The sequence below is a fragment of the Siniperca chuatsi genome, linkage group LG11, assembly GCF_020085105.1.
Source record: "Siniperca chuatsi isolate FFG_IHB_CAS linkage group LG11, ASM2008510v1, whole genome shotgun sequence".
In the NCBI taxonomy this organism is placed as follows: domain Eukaryota; kingdom Metazoa; phylum Chordata; class Actinopteri; order Centrarchiformes; family Sinipercidae; genus Siniperca; species Siniperca chuatsi.
In genome coordinates this window covers 29,736,217-29,751,732 of record NC_058052.1, presented here as the reverse complement: position 1 = coordinate 29,751,732, position 15,516 = coordinate 29,736,217, and the positions used below count along the sequence as shown (strand labels likewise).

Sequence of the window (15,516 nt, the reverse complement as noted above, 5' to 3'; positions counted from 1 at the left end):
TTCGAGCGCTGTTGTCGTGCGCAAAAGACGCGACATCTGAACAGCCCCTAAAACTGGATGGTGACCCGCAGCCTATGAGCTATGAGAGCCTCCTCCATGTTGGACTCTCCGGCTCTCTGTCCACTCAGAGCTCAGCTCTGTCAGGACGGCTTCCTATTGGTCAACGGGGAGAATTCGCTGGTCAAAGTTCACTAAAGTTGAAGTTGATGTGAAATAATCTCACAGATTTACTTCCCCTGTGACTGAGACTCACAGTTCTGAAATTATCTCAGGTTCAGGAAGTAAAAGTTCATGTTTCCATCGACAACATCTGCGTATACTTACTGTCTACTATTGTATTTGATATTCGTATTTTGTCCTCATATTTACTATATTATATAAATTATATTATATTAGAATCAAGTTGAATTATGTGATCTAGAATTTTTCCTCTTTCTGCTTTTGGAGATTTTGCCTAAATGTGCTGTTTAATCAGTGTAGTTAGTCACAGGAGATCTTTTCCTGTTACCACTGAAGTGGGATGTTCGGCACCTCTGACGATCTTTACCTGTTGTTTATATGTTTATGACCAGTGTTGTGCTGAGCGTGGACGGGACTGTGAGGTCATACAGGTGTAGTTGTTTACTTCATGGCTGATTTTATAACAAAGGGGTGAATGTAACAGGAAGTCTTAATTCTGTCTTTAGTTATTTGTGTGACGTTGCTGTAATCTTTACATCTTTAACTACAACTTCCTCCTGAGACACAAACGTCGTGCTCATCTTAATAAACCTCAGACTTTGAATAATGAACAGAACGATATTTGTCCATTTTAATATCACACTAATAATAATTCTTCATCAGTGTCTGATAAATGTTTTCTCTGTATGGAGCCCTCAAACAGTCACACTATATATCTACATGACAACATCAACTACAAGTCCCAGGATGCATTTCACTAACAAACAGCCAGTCAATATCACTGAGAGGACACATGACAAATGCACTTTTCTCTGTCTCTGTCTCTACCTGTCTGTTCAGATCCATCAGTATGCTTCTGGTTATAGTAATGCATCTGTATATAATGTCCACAGCACCAGTTGACGGTGTCGTCCTTCATTCGTCTAGAAGTTTCAGTCGTTTAAAGACCCCTCTTTGAACAGAAATGGTGGTCTGAGATTCAATCTGCCCAAAGTCTATCACAGTGTATTAACACCGTGGTCAAGCCAATCACATGCTAATCAGGTACTTAACAGTGATGAGGGAGGTGCAGCCAGAAAACAACAGGCCTGATTACTGATTACTGGGCCATCATGGAAACTATTAGGTCAGTTTCAGGTGAAACTAGCTAATCAACAGATACTCAGGTAGACTCCTCCCTGAGGGCGGGGCTTAAGCAACACAGAGTAGCTTAAATGTCTGAGTTCTCAGACCATTTTCACACTTGAGAATGACTTCCGGATGGGAGCCGAAACGCCTTGATTCTGAAAACAGCGTCCAGACGACTACGACTGAAACCTTTTCTACCATAGCACCACTTGTAAAATATTTTCTTAATCCTGCTCAATCCTGCATTTATGCACACACTTTATATCCTGCACTTGCTTATTGCACTTCTGGTTAGAGCTAAACTGCATTTCGTTGCCTTGTACTCGCACATGTGTAATGACAATAAAGTTGAATCTAATCCAATCTGTGTGCAGGAGGAGCAGAATCGAGGGAAGCCTAACTGGGAGCACCTGAACGAGGACCTTCACGTCCTCATCACGGTGGAAGAAGCTCAGAATCGAGCCGAGATCAAACTCAAACGAGCCGTGGAGGAAGTCAACAAGCTGCTGGTGCCCGCTGTGAGTCACCTGACCTCTGACCTCTATAATACACTATAGTTGTGCTATAGGTGCATTATCGATTGTGGTCAGGAAGAAACCTCACGAAGAGGTTCGTCAGGCTGAAACGCGAGATTTACAACACGTTCGTTCAGTTTAGAGAGTTTGACGAATCTGACCTGAAACACTCGTACAAACAAACTCAAGAGAAAAAACGTCAGATTCAGGATATAAATCTGAAGATGTTCTTGCGTGAGGCTCGTTGTTTATTTGTCAGCGGCTATAAGGCGTCCAGAACAAGGACTGTTATTATCCTCCTGTGATGTGAATCCTGTCTGGACGAGGCTTTAGACTTCATGTGGAGCAATGTGTGTGTGTCAGACAGTGAGACAGGAAGTGCAGTGATTCTGCTGATCCTCACTTCCTCCACTCTCACTTCCTCGATTTCATTTCATCCGACAAATGAGAAGCCAGGAAAGCTCAGTTGCCGGGGGTGAAAAGGGGAAGAGAAGCTCATCTGCTCTGTGTGTGTGTGTGTGTACTTGTACTTGCTACATAGTGAGGACTGGAACACGTTTTTTTACCTACAGAGTGAGGACATTTTTGGAAAGTGAGGACATTTTGGCCGGTCCTCACACCTTCAAAGGCCTGTTTGAAGGTTAAGACTAGGTTAAGGTTAGGGTAAGGGTTAGTTGTGATGGTTAAAGTTAGGGTCAGGAGCTAGGGAAGGCATTATGTCAATGGTGGTCCTCACAAGGATAAAAGTACAAGGATGTGTGTGTGTGTGTCATGTGTTCAGATCTGACAGGAAGTTGGTTTCATGTTGAAGTGTAAAAGTTGTATTTGTTCAGAAGTTAGTTTCTAGTTGGACTGGAAGAAAACAAGGACATTTCACACTTATTTTATTTAAATGTTATACTTTATACCCACTTGGTACTTGATCTATCTGACCTGTATTATAGTGTGTTATATTTTATTTGCTCAGTGCTTCTGTTCCTGTGTGCGCTGACGTAAAGACGAGCTGCTGTAACAAAGAGTTTCCCCTCGGGGATCAATAAAGTGTTTCTGATTCTGATTAATGAATTAACTCGTTATCTAATGAGTTAATGAGCTTTAAGGTACTCGTATGTTTTTACAGGGTACTACATTATTTCATACATATTCAGGTAGATGTACATACATTTTCAGCTGCAGACTGTTACAGGTGTATTACAGGAAGTTACCTGTGTTTCACTGAGTATAAAGTGTAATGTTTGCTCTATAGCGCTCCCTGTGGCCAGAGACGTGACAGACACACTTCCTGTCTATTGTTCATTCATGTGTTGGTGTCAGCCTGTGTGTGTGTGTTGCACTCTGGCGCCCCCCGTGGCTTCACCTGGTAACTGCAGAGGCCTTCAGTCTTACAGAACTGGGTTATGGAGCATGCTCAGTAGACACCGTGTCCCAGACTAAACCTGAGACTAACCTCCACTCTGCTGAGTTTAATCTCTGTGACAATCAAATGTTTAGTTTTCTGGTCAGACAGAAAAAATAAACATGTTTGAGACGATCGGAGAGTCGAGTTCACAGGAGCTGACAGTTTATGAACAGAAGGAGCTTTTGTGCTTTGTTTGCTTTCATGTCATGCTGAAACTTCCCACATGTGATTATAAGACACTGTTTTAAACAAACAGCAAAAACATAACATGCATCTTCTGGTGAAACACGTATAAAACCAAAAGATAAATTATAACATTAAATTCACTTCTATTTACTTTCTAACTCAAATTAACTCATTATTTGTGCATCATCCACACTATACAGTATATATTGTATATATATATTGTAGTAATGGCTCATAATTATTGATGCTTTACAGTATAAACAGCATTTTAATGTTACAGCTGGTCAATGTAAAGTTTTTTAAAATTTCATAAACTGATCATATGTTTTTAACTGGGTGTAAAATCTTAATTGAGTGACAACTACAGCTGTCAAGTAAATGTAGTGGAGTAAAAGTATAAAGTAACATAAATGGAAACACTCAAGTTCAAGAACCTCAAAATTATATTAAGGTACAGTACCTAAGTAAATATACTTTCCACCCCTGTGTACATGTACATATGTGTGTATAATATACATATACTGCAGTACAGTGGTACAAAGTATTTGATGGTTGTTACTGTGTGTTTCAGGCGGAGGGGGAGGACAGTCTGAAGAAGATGCAGCTGATGGAGTTAGCCATCCTGAACGGGACGTACAGAGACGCGAACATCAAACCCTGTAAGAGACCAACCAATCAGAGAGCAGAACGACCACACCGTACTCTGTGCTAACTGCTAACTCTCCTCCTCTTCCTCCTCTCTTCCTCCTCCTCAGCCTCCCTCGCCTTCTCTCTTGCAGCCTCCTGTCAGACTCCTCGTTTCCTCTCTGGGCCCGCGCCCGTGTTGGCCCCGCCCACCACAATTCGTACACCTGCCCCCACAGGCCCCGCCCTCATGCCTCTGATTCGTCAGATCCAGACGGTGCTGCCCAATGGGACGCCTCACCCAGGGGCTCTGATGCCGGGTGCGGGACCTGAGTCCGGTCTGATCTACGCTGCCCCATACGACTACCCGTACGCTCTGGCGGCACCGGCATCCATCTTGGAGTACCCTCTGGACTCTGGTGGGGTGTTAGGTAAGCCTGCCCCCCCCTGCTCCTGCGACTGCTCCCCCACGCCTCATCACCACCCCCACGGCCAGTGGAGCCCCGCCCCCACACTGCTCCTCAGACATGCCTCCTAAAAGATGGAAAACAAGCACTCCTCCACGCCACACACACACACACACAGACACACGCACGCCTCATTCACAGTCGAAACCCGCAGCGCCGCCTCCTGCTGGACGGAGTCATAAACTCTGATTGGAGGAAAGTTATGAATTAATTTGCAGCAGCTGCACATTAAAATTAATTTAAACAATAAAAACTCCACAAAGTGTCCTGATGTTAAAACATTAAAGACAGAGTGGAGAGTTTATTATTTAAGTTGTCATTGTGATATTTTTGGAATCAGCTGACTTCTGCTCTTTTTACTGTCAATAAATCATTAGATAGAATATAAAATATAAAATCCAGTATCAAATATGTTTTCTACTATAAAATATTTTATTGGATAAACAGAGAGTGTATAAAAAAGTGTTCCTCAGTCTGTTTGTCCACATGGGGGCGCTGTTGCTCCAACAAAATGTTTTTAATTTAACTTCTGCTGTCAGGTGATGTGGTGTCGGCTGTGAACGAGGCGTTCAGGTACGACTGTGTTCACTCTGCCTTTACTGTCGTCTGATTGGTTGAAGTTGTTTGTACTACTGTCAACATGCCTCAGAGCTTCCTGTCACAGAGACCCTCACAGAGTTTTATTTAACAAGAACAAACTGATGTTAGAATCGATGTTCATCGTATTCGACCTGACGTCATGTGACTACAGCTTCCTGCACTGAAACACATAACGCCTGGGAATCTCTAACAGAGACAGTGAATCCAACACGCCTCCAACACGCCCCCAACACGCCACCAACACGCCCCCAACACGCCTCCAACACGCCAACAACACGCCCCAACACGCCCCAACACCCCACCAACACGCCCCAACACGCCCCAACATGCCACCAACACGCCACCAACACGCCACCAACACGCCCCAACACGCCCCAACACGCCCCAACACGCCACCAACACGCTCCAACACGCCCCAACACGCCACCAACACGCCACCAACACGCCACCAACACGCTCCCAACACGCCCCCAACACGCCCCCAACACGCCACCAACACGCCTCCAACACGCCACCAACATGCCTCCTACACACCACCAACACGCCACCAACACACTCCCAACACGCCACCAACACGCTCCCAACACGCCACCAACACGCTCCCAACACGCCACAAACACGCCACCAACACGCTCCCAACACGCCACCAACAGGCCCCCAACACGCCCCCAACACGCCCCCAACACACTCCCAACACGCCACCAACACGCTCCCAACACGCCACAAACACGCCCCCAACACGCCACCAACACGCCTCCTACACACCACCAACACGCCACCAACAGGCCCCCAACACGCCCCAACACGCCCCAACACACTCCCAACACGCCACCAACACGCTCCCAACACGCCACCAACACGCCCCAACACGCCACCAACACGCCTCCTACACACCACCATGTTCTGATGCTAAATGAGGTTTTCAGATTGATGCTAATTGCTAACTGTGCTAAACAACAGACGATCTCTGTGTTCTTGAAAAAGTTGTAATATTTCAGAAAAAGTCGGAATATTGTGAGAAAAATCTTATAATTACGACTTCCCAAATTATTTCAACTTTTGGGCTATGACATTTTTTTGAAGTAGAACAACTTTATTCTCAAAAGATTACGACTTTATTGACGAAATATTTTGACTTCTTTTCTTGAAATTTGACCTTTTTTCTTTAAGTATTGAAACATTTTTTTCTGTGGCGTTAACGTTCATGGAAACGACTGTGATAACCAATAAAACTGATCCACCTGAAGGGGGCGTGGTCCTCATGATGACATCACAGTAAAGAGTCGTCTGTTGTTTAAATCTCCACCTGAAAGCCTCTCAGGTCTCACCTGTAACCAGAATCTGTTTACTTTTGTGCCTTAACATGTATTTCTAATGATTTTCTGTCTTTGTGTAGCTTTGATGAAGTACTTACATACCTGTACCTGTGCGTTCCTGTATGAATTGTTGTGTGACGCTGTGGACAGGTGACTTCATGTCCTCCATGAAAGTTTGTCGCGTTCGCGGTCTGGTGCAGGTGCAGTGGCCGCTAAAGTTCAGAGACATGAGCTGCGAGTCCGTCCTTACCGAAGGATGGTGACTGCAGACCGAGGTTAGTCTGCTCAGACCCGCTCCCCGGTCTCTACACCTGCCTTTCCCACAATCCACTGCTTTGCCTCAGCCGGCGTCTGTTCAGGGCTTTTTCACACCATCAGAGTCCACCAGAGTCCAGCAGAGTTCACCAGAGGTCACTAGAGGCCACCAGTCTGCCAGAGTCCAGCAGAGTTCACCAGAGTCTGCCAGAGATCCTCTTTTCAGTTAACAAACTACAAAACTGCATCACAACAGACCAGACTGTTATTTTATAATCATAACAAAAGACGGTACCACATAACCGCAACGTCGTCGGTTCAATTCCAGCTGGGTTCAAAAATGCCCAAAAAATAATCCTAAAAAGAAAATGAGTGATCACATTAAGACGACAGAAAGCTCTTAAGTTTACTGTCACACAGTCGACCCTCGCTGAGCAGCTACATCATCGTTTCATTAAAGTCTCAGTTTTCACCGAAACACTGAAACAAGCTGTATTTGAACATTTAAACACTCTGGACAGAGTTTTAATAAAAAAATAAAAAATGCTGTTTCAGTCTGGACGGAAGCCGAAAGTGTAAGAAAAAGACGTGTGTTTACATTTAACCGGCTTAATGTGGATGTACTCTGAGGACAAAACACATTTTTTTTCTGTCTGCCAGATCAGAGTTGAATCATCGCTGTTCGACACATAATGTAACTCAACATTTTAATGGCACCGACTGGAGAATTAGCTCCACCAACTGCTTATCTCCATCATCCAGTGAACTGATTTTCATACAAAACAAGCATTCATTCATGTTTTCTTTGGAAAATGTTCTGGAAATTCGGTTAAACTTTGAGCTTCATTTGGAGGGACATGTGACCACTGATATACTGTGTGGACGTAAAGCGTAGGTTTCTGCGCTCTGAAGGACAAAACATGAACATGTAGTTAAAATTAAGAATATCTAAATTCTTCCTGTACGATGAATCCAAACGGCCGAGAGAAAAGAAAAAATGAACAGAAATCATTTAAAAATTCTACTGGACCAGGTGTGAAAATGCCCCACGGGTAACAGAACAGGTGGTTTCTGGGAAATGCAGTCGTGATGTGTGATGGTGAAACTGCCATGTCAGCCCGTCAGGATGTGATTCAACAACAAACTCCAACAGAAACTAAATGTTCTTTGAGAGTCACAGAAGAGTGATGATGTTTGTTAGAAACTCACAGACATGTTTAAAATGGCTTCCTGCCACTTCCTGCTCCGTTATTTTGAGGACTTTATGGATCCGCCATGATGCTGATGACAAATAATGGACCAAACACTTTAAACAGAATTTATTTGTTCTTTTAACTGTAAGAAGGTCAAACTTTATTTACAATCTAAGTCTTAAAAACTAATTTTAATAAATCCACTTTGTGTTGTTTCCTCCAGAGTGTGATGTTTCATATCAGTTCCATGTCTGTGTGTCCAGTTCAGAGAGAGGGCCAGGATGTGGTTAGCCTAGCTTAGCACAAAGACTGGAAGCAGGGAGAAACTGCTAGCCTCTGTCCACATACTAGCTCCAGTGCTAACTGCTGCTCAAACCACACGTTTCTCCACTTGTTCAATAAACAACAAACATCATGTAACTCCAGCCCATTCTCATTCCCAGGGCATCAAATACGTTTATCACGCCCTTCGACGTCATATAAACACGAACAAGGTAGCCTCTAGCGTCTGTATTAGACGCACAGGGGTGCCAGAAAGCCTTTATGAAATCAGGTAAAGAGCGAAACAAACAAACCCAGGACTCACACCCAGAAGACCAGGGTTCATGTCCAGTGTGAAACCAAAAGGTAAAACTTTAAACTTAAAAGTCAACATTAAGTTACGTTACATATCTTGTGACTTACATATCACGTGACTTTTGTCACATAACTTCCTACTTTTTTTTTCCTTAAACCTAACCACACTTTTTAGTGACGTTACATTGTTTCTGAAGGCGTCTCCTACTAACGCCAAAGGGTACAAAAGGTCGGTATTTGACGCCCTGGGAATGAGAATGCGTTGGTAACTCAGACAGACTTGGAGTAGTTTTTTGATGGAGCTAGGCTAGCAGTTTCCCCCTGCTTCCAGCAGTCTTTGTGCTAAGCTAGGCTAACACATCCCGGCCCTCTCTCTGTACTGGACACAGAGATGAAACTGAGTTAAAACAAAATACTGGAGGAACAAGAGGATTTACTTAATGTTTTAAATAAAAGTTCTCAGCCATTAATGTGATGTTAGCTAACAGTGTTTGTCCTTAAGTATTTATCTACGTGCACAAACCAAGTCTAGAAAAATCTATTTTTTGCCATAAATTAATTTTGTTTTTTCCACATTGAATTGGATTGTCAGACTGGATTGGTTTCCTCGGAGTCAGAATGGTGATTAGACTGGAGACCTGAAGGTTTCTCTGAACCGACAGACTTGTAAAAACGTTTTTATTCAACTTTAGTCCAAGACACTGAAGTCCTCTGAGAAACAGGACAAATGAACCGTCTGAGGCTACGATAAAAACAGTTGAGGTTTGATAAGGAATCTGATGTTTCTGCTGCTAGTCAGAGTTTATTTATCTCAAGTATACAAGACAGTGAGTCCAACAATAAATAAGCTTGTACAAATACTGAGAATCCACCCATAATACAGAATAATAAAGGTTGTAGCTGCCATGATGTCACAGCAAATAGCACATCTCTAGACCAATCAGAACATTACGTGGTAGAAAGAGTCCCAGAGTCACTGCAAGGTCACTGTCCATCAGCAGACATGTTTTTTTCTTCTCTGATCCAGAACGGTCCAGAACTCCTTCAAAAGCAAAAATCCTGTAAAGAATCAGAAGAAAAATATTTTCATGAGGAGTTTTGTTACTAAAATAATCAAACTGTAATCTTTATTGATCAAAAAACAAAGTAACGGATAGATACCGCTAACAAAATTAATGAAATAAATCTGATGAAACTGTGTGTGAACCTGCCGTGGAGAAGTCCATTCGTCTCACATTAACAGATTTCACTCGCCAAACTCAACACACTCAAACTCGGCTGCTCGTAAAAACTCATATAACAACTTTGACCGGACAGTATTTATTTACGTCTCATTAGTGACACCGTCCGGTTGGATGCTGTCAGTCTGCAGCAGGTTGCGTTCAGGTGCAACCAGTAAACCTGTGTGTTTGCTGCTGTCTGGCTGTGATGGCGGCGGACAGGTGGACGACAGGTGTCTTCTTCATCTGCTGAACATGATGTCACTGCATAAAACAAGATGTCATTTTCAACACAAGTGTTGTAAAATTTTGTTTTTTTTTCAAAGGAGTTTTGAATAGATTCAGAAGCAAAACATGGTAAAAAATATTTTTTACCCAAAAGGAGAACATCATCCTCAGCTAGATATTAGTTCCAAGTTTTTTACCTGCTGGTACATTGCTTTTAGGAAACAGAATGACTTCAAACCTTGTATCTCTAAAGTGTCATACTAGAATTTGTTAGATTTTTGTTTAGTGTATTGCATTTATTTAAATTAAGTATGAGATATAAATAAAAATTGATCCATTAACATTCAACAATAGCTGAAACAACGATGTTCATCAACCGAAAGTTTATTAATTGCAATTTTGATTATTTGGGTTAGTCATTTCAGTCAGTTATCTTGTGAAAAATGCTGGTTGCAAGTATGAAGCAGACAGCAACAAAATGCTCACATTAGCACATTTACATTGTTACATTTATTCATTTTGCAGATGTTTTTGTCCAGAACAATTTACAAATGAGGCACAATCCAAGACACGAGAATACTAGATACTTTCCCCTGTTTCATTTAATTTTAAAGTAGACATTTTAAATTCAAATCAGCCATCTGAAGGCTATATGCCCTATGTTTTATATATAATAGAAAAAGAAGTCCAAGAATTTCCCTCTGATTGACATAGAAATGTTAAAATTCAGAACATTAGTTTTCACTATACGCTGATGATGCACTCTTTTATGTTTTAGAAAAATCTGGATCACCTGGCTTCATGAATACACATGATGAATGGAGAAAAAAAGGTGTTTGAGCTAAACGTTTGTAGTTGTTGATGTTCTGGAGCCATGGTTTCTTTAAAGTTCAGTAACACTGATACTTTGGAAATACAAGGTTTTCACTCAGAAATCATGATAGTTATTGTAGACATAGTTATACAGGAGCCGCTGACTTCCCTTCTGCTCCTCAGTGTTTGTCATAGCACGTTTCATTTATCAGATTAAATTAAATTTAATTGTACAAAGTAACAGTTAAGCAATATCCAGTTTAACATTTACAGCTAACAATATGAAATGCATGTATTATATTATAAATGAATGTACAATATGATGTTTTACTGAATGCAGCTCTGATATAAACGTTATGAACAATAACTAATATATAGTATTTATGATGGAATGAAAACGTCAGTATCATGGTTCTGTTTTTAGAGGGATGAATGACAGCGTCAGATTCACAGCTTTCTCATCACTCTGCTGAAAAATAAAAATACATGAAACGACTCAATGAAACGTGGACGAGGAGCTTCAGTTTCCTACTTCAAACCAACTTGGCTGTGTTAAAAAGGAATTTTGTTCAGCAGCTGTGAAGTTTGAGGTGTTTCTAAAGTGTTTTCCTTCATTCTGTATCTCAAATGTTTCTTTAAACATTACATACATGCTTCTGTTTGATTTGTCTCCTTTAATAATCTGATTTTGCACTGAACTCTGAAACAAGCAACTTTTATGTCCTTCTCCTCCTCCGCCGCCAGAACAGCAGACATTTTAAAACCTCCGACAAACCTCAAAGACGATGATTTAAAGAGAATAAATGTGTTGACCTGAGCAGCTTCAGGTCACTTCATGGACGAGAAGATGAACAGTATGAATGCATTTTACAAAAAAGTATTCCACTTGAGACATTTTTTCTGTTTTTTTATTTCTATTATTTTTTGTTGTTGTCAAGAAAGTCGTATTTACTTGTGGCTTTTTGAAATATATAAATATATATAAATATATATGTAAAGTATAAAGCAGGAATGTATATGAAATGTAAGATTTGACCTTTGTGCTGTTTGTAGGAAAAGAAGGAGTAGCAGATCTATAGTGCCAAGTTAGAAATATTCCTCTATTTTTGAATCTATTTTAGGGCTTTATACAAAAGACGGGAGCTTCCCTGTTTATATGCAAGTTTCTATGATTGATAGTGTCTTTCAACTGAGGGCTGTTAGCATCAAACCTTCTGTTTAGGAAAAAACAACATGTAGTGTTGCTTTTTGTCATCACAGCAAAGATTTACATGTTTGTTGTAAAGAGAAAAGATTCTTTTTGAAATGCAATAAAAGCTACTATTGAGTTAAAAGAGCAAAACTCTAAATGTTGATATCAATGTCCTCTTTATGAAAATTGTTCCTTTTAATTTTCACTTGGTACAAAATTCATTCAGACTTTAATATTTACCTTCATTACCTGCTGTTGCTTCTGATTTATGTTCTTGTGAGCTGAATATCAGTAGTGTACTCTAAACATTATCTATCTATTTATTTATTTATTTATTTATTTATTTAATTATTTATTTATTTATTTATTATTAATATGTGCTAAACAGGGCCTGGTATCAAACTCTGAGTATAAAAACTCCCATAATGTCTGACTGTTATTTAGTTTTCATGTCAGCTTTTTCTTCCATCAGATCTCCTGTTTGCATGTTGCCATGATTTTCATTCACTCTGTTTCCTCTCTGATTCGGTAGGCACACATCTGCAGAGCCAGATTATTTTTTTTACATGTTGTTAGCATAGTATGAGCTAGCTAGCTTTGTAGCTAACTAAAAAACATGAATACACAGTGAGACCATTTACTCAATCCTATTGCCACAAAACATGCAAAACCACCACAAAGAGACGCAAAACAACTACAAAGAGACACAAAACGACAACAAAGAAATGCAAAACTAGTCTAGACTGGTTTGACTAGGTCCAGACCAGGACCAGAGATCAATTTGGTTTCTGGTTTCTGAGGTGGACCGACTGGACCTTCAGTCATTGTTCCAATAATCAAAGGACATGATATCAACCTGCTGAAGCTAATCTCTTTCTTCTTCTGTGTTTCTTTCTTCTACCTGCTCTGTTCTGTTTCTTAACATCAACCAGGAAAGAACTGCTCCATTTAATCCCAAATCAATATTAATGAATTATTCATTTATTATTGTAAACTTTACTCTTGATAAACGTTGAATTGTATGTTAGCCTGAAGTGAAACGTCATATTTGTGGGTGTTCAGCTGACCTGCTGTGTGCTGACTAAGACTCAATATTACACTAGTAAATAATTGGAATCAATTCATGTATAAGTTAACCAATTAAACATTGTGTGTATTTTACTCCAAATTACACAGTTCTGTCCAGTATTTATTAATAACAATTTCTACAGCACTAATTAATCAGTTCAGCAACAGAGAACGCTTTCTATTTTTAACAGAAATACCTGTTTCTTCAAGTTTTTCCACTTTTCTATTTTTTCCAATCGATGTTAAGCTACTCTCAATGAAACTCAACACTTCCTGTAGCTTTTTCACATTAAAAGCCTACCAATAACAAGCAGGCTGAAATATGGTCGTGTCACTGTATTGGAATGGGATATTATATCAGTAGACTAAAGGACTGCCTTTCATATTATTTCATAATCCACTGAGCTTTAATCACTTTCAGATGTCATGACTGAACTCTGGTCCCAGCTGTCTGGAGAAAACCAGGTCCCTGCTGGACTCCATTCAAAACACTTCCTGTCATTGACTCAAATATCATGTAACTGGTTTAATTTTTACGTCAATGTCTAAACTAAAATCTCTCATCATAAAGTGATTATTGATGAAACCTGTAACTTCAGGTCATCAACATCTCATCTGACATCATCAGACTGCTCTCACAACAGAGTATTAAAATATTATAATATTACAATTTTATTCTGATATATATCAACATTTCACTTGAAATATTTGGACCTTATTGGTGAAATCTCTGATGTTTTCGTCCTGTCAGTGGCTCTGATAGGAACCTTGTAAGGAAACTACAGTCCTGTAAAATGAAGCGTTAGCAGCGTTTCTCATGTGAGCAGCTGAAGTATTTTCAGTACTGTTGGTGTTTCAAGTTCAGACTGAGGATGTGAAGCCATGTTTGTCTCTCTGCTGTACTCGTGTTTATTGACATTAAGAGTTGTAAACAATACAGGATGACATCACCAGAAAATGTTTTTTATTATTATTAAGCGCTGATGCAGAGATGAAATCTACATTTTTCTACGATGTTGACTCAACAGCCTTTATATCAGAAGGTGTTCACTACAGAAGCCCAGAGTGGCCATAATGTATTTATGTCACTTATCCCAACATCACAAACTAATTATCTCGTTGAATATGAATTTACTACACTTACTTTCATAGAACCTCAGCAACAAAGTCAATCACCATAAGCCCATGTTAAATGCCCAACTTCACAGCAGAAATAAAGCTACAGCTAATTTCCCCATTCATCTTAACTGTACGGGGGTGAATTTTTATATAACTCACCTGTTTAAATTACATTAAAGCTTGTTATGCATAATTAAGGGAATGGCTGCTTTAAGTGACAGGTGGGTGCCGTCACAAGTGGCTGGTTTCAGCAACCAAGCTTCATTGGGCCCGCCTCAGCTCCACCCATGCTCCACCTCTTTGCTCATTTTTGGATTAACCGGGAGCTGGCAGAGTCAGGCACTGCCAAGATGGCAATGGCCAGATCCGCCACACTGAGCTTCACACTGGCTCTTTAGAAACGACTTTGGAGTGCAGGAGTCAAAGTCGTGACCTGAATCCTATTGAGGTGCTGTGGCATGACCTTTAAAAAGGCAGTTCATGCTCGAAAACCCTCCAATGTGGCTGAATTACAACAATTCTGCAAAGTTGAGTGGGCCAAAACTCCTCCACAGCTGTAAAAGACTCACTGCAAGTTATCGCAAACGCTTGACTGCAGTTGTTGCTGCTAAGGGTGGAGCAACCAGTTATTAGGTTTAGGGGGCAATCACTTTTTCACACAGGGCCATGTAGGTTTGGATTTTATTTTCCCTTAATAATAACAACCTTCATTTAAAAACTGCATTTTGTGTTTACTTGTGTTATCTTTGAAGATATATAAATTTGTTTGATGATCTGAAACATTTAAGTGTGACAAACATGCAAAAAAATAAGAAATCAGGAAGGGGGCAAACACTTTTTCACACCACTGTATATACACACATGCATATACATATATATACATAGACATTTACATACATATAAATACATACCGCACTCTTGGTCCTTATTCTGAATTTCTATCTGAATTCTCAGAGTTTTTATCAAGTTTAGTCCTTAAAACAGATAAAGTAATTATTGTAGGTGATTTTAATATTCATGTGGACATTGATAATGATAGCCTTAGTACTGCATTTATCTCAATATTAGATTCGATTGGCTTCTGTCAGAGTGTACATGAAGCCACTCACTGTTTTAACCACACCCTCGACCTTGTTCTGGTATATGGCATTGAAAGTGAACATTTAATAGTCTTTCCACAGAATCCTTCATTATCGGACCATTATTTAATAACTTTTGAACTCCTATTACTGGACTACACACCATTAGGCAAAAACTCCTACTCTAGATGTCTATCTGATAGTGCTGTAGCTAAATTTAAGGAAGCAATCCCATCTGCATTTAATTCAATGTTATGTCTCAATATAACAGAGGACTCCTATGCAAATCGCATCCCCTCCCACATTGACCATCTAGTTGATAGCGCTGCAGGCTCACTGCGAACGACACTCGATTCTA

At 40.3% G+C, this 15,516-nt stretch overlaps 1 protein-coding gene across 3 annotated transcripts in view; it reads left to right on the top strand.

Moving 5' to 3' along the window:
• The window catches only part of LOC122884127 (protein quaking-like), a 37,859-nt gene extending 23,284 nt beyond the window's left edge, over window positions 1-14,575 (top strand). Inside the window, exons 4-7 of one of the 3 annotated variants that reach the window (XM_044213558.1) lie at window positions 1,683-1,826; window positions 3,980-4,067; window positions 4,164-4,463; window positions 12,825-14,575. In XM_044213558.1, coding sequence (XP_044069493.1) covers window positions 1,683-1,826; window positions 3,980-4,067; window positions 4,164-4,463; window positions 12,825-12,844 — 552 coding nt within the window. In that variant the 3' untranslated portion in view covers window positions 12,845-14,575. Of the gene's footprint in view, window positions 1-1,682; window positions 1,827-3,979; window positions 4,068-4,163; window positions 5,304-6,589; window positions 12,050-12,824 lie in introns of those variants that run through there. The other 2 variants (XM_044213559.1, XM_044213557.1) reach the window with 2 other exon arrangements.
• Window positions 14,576-15,516: the final 941 nt, after the last annotated feature.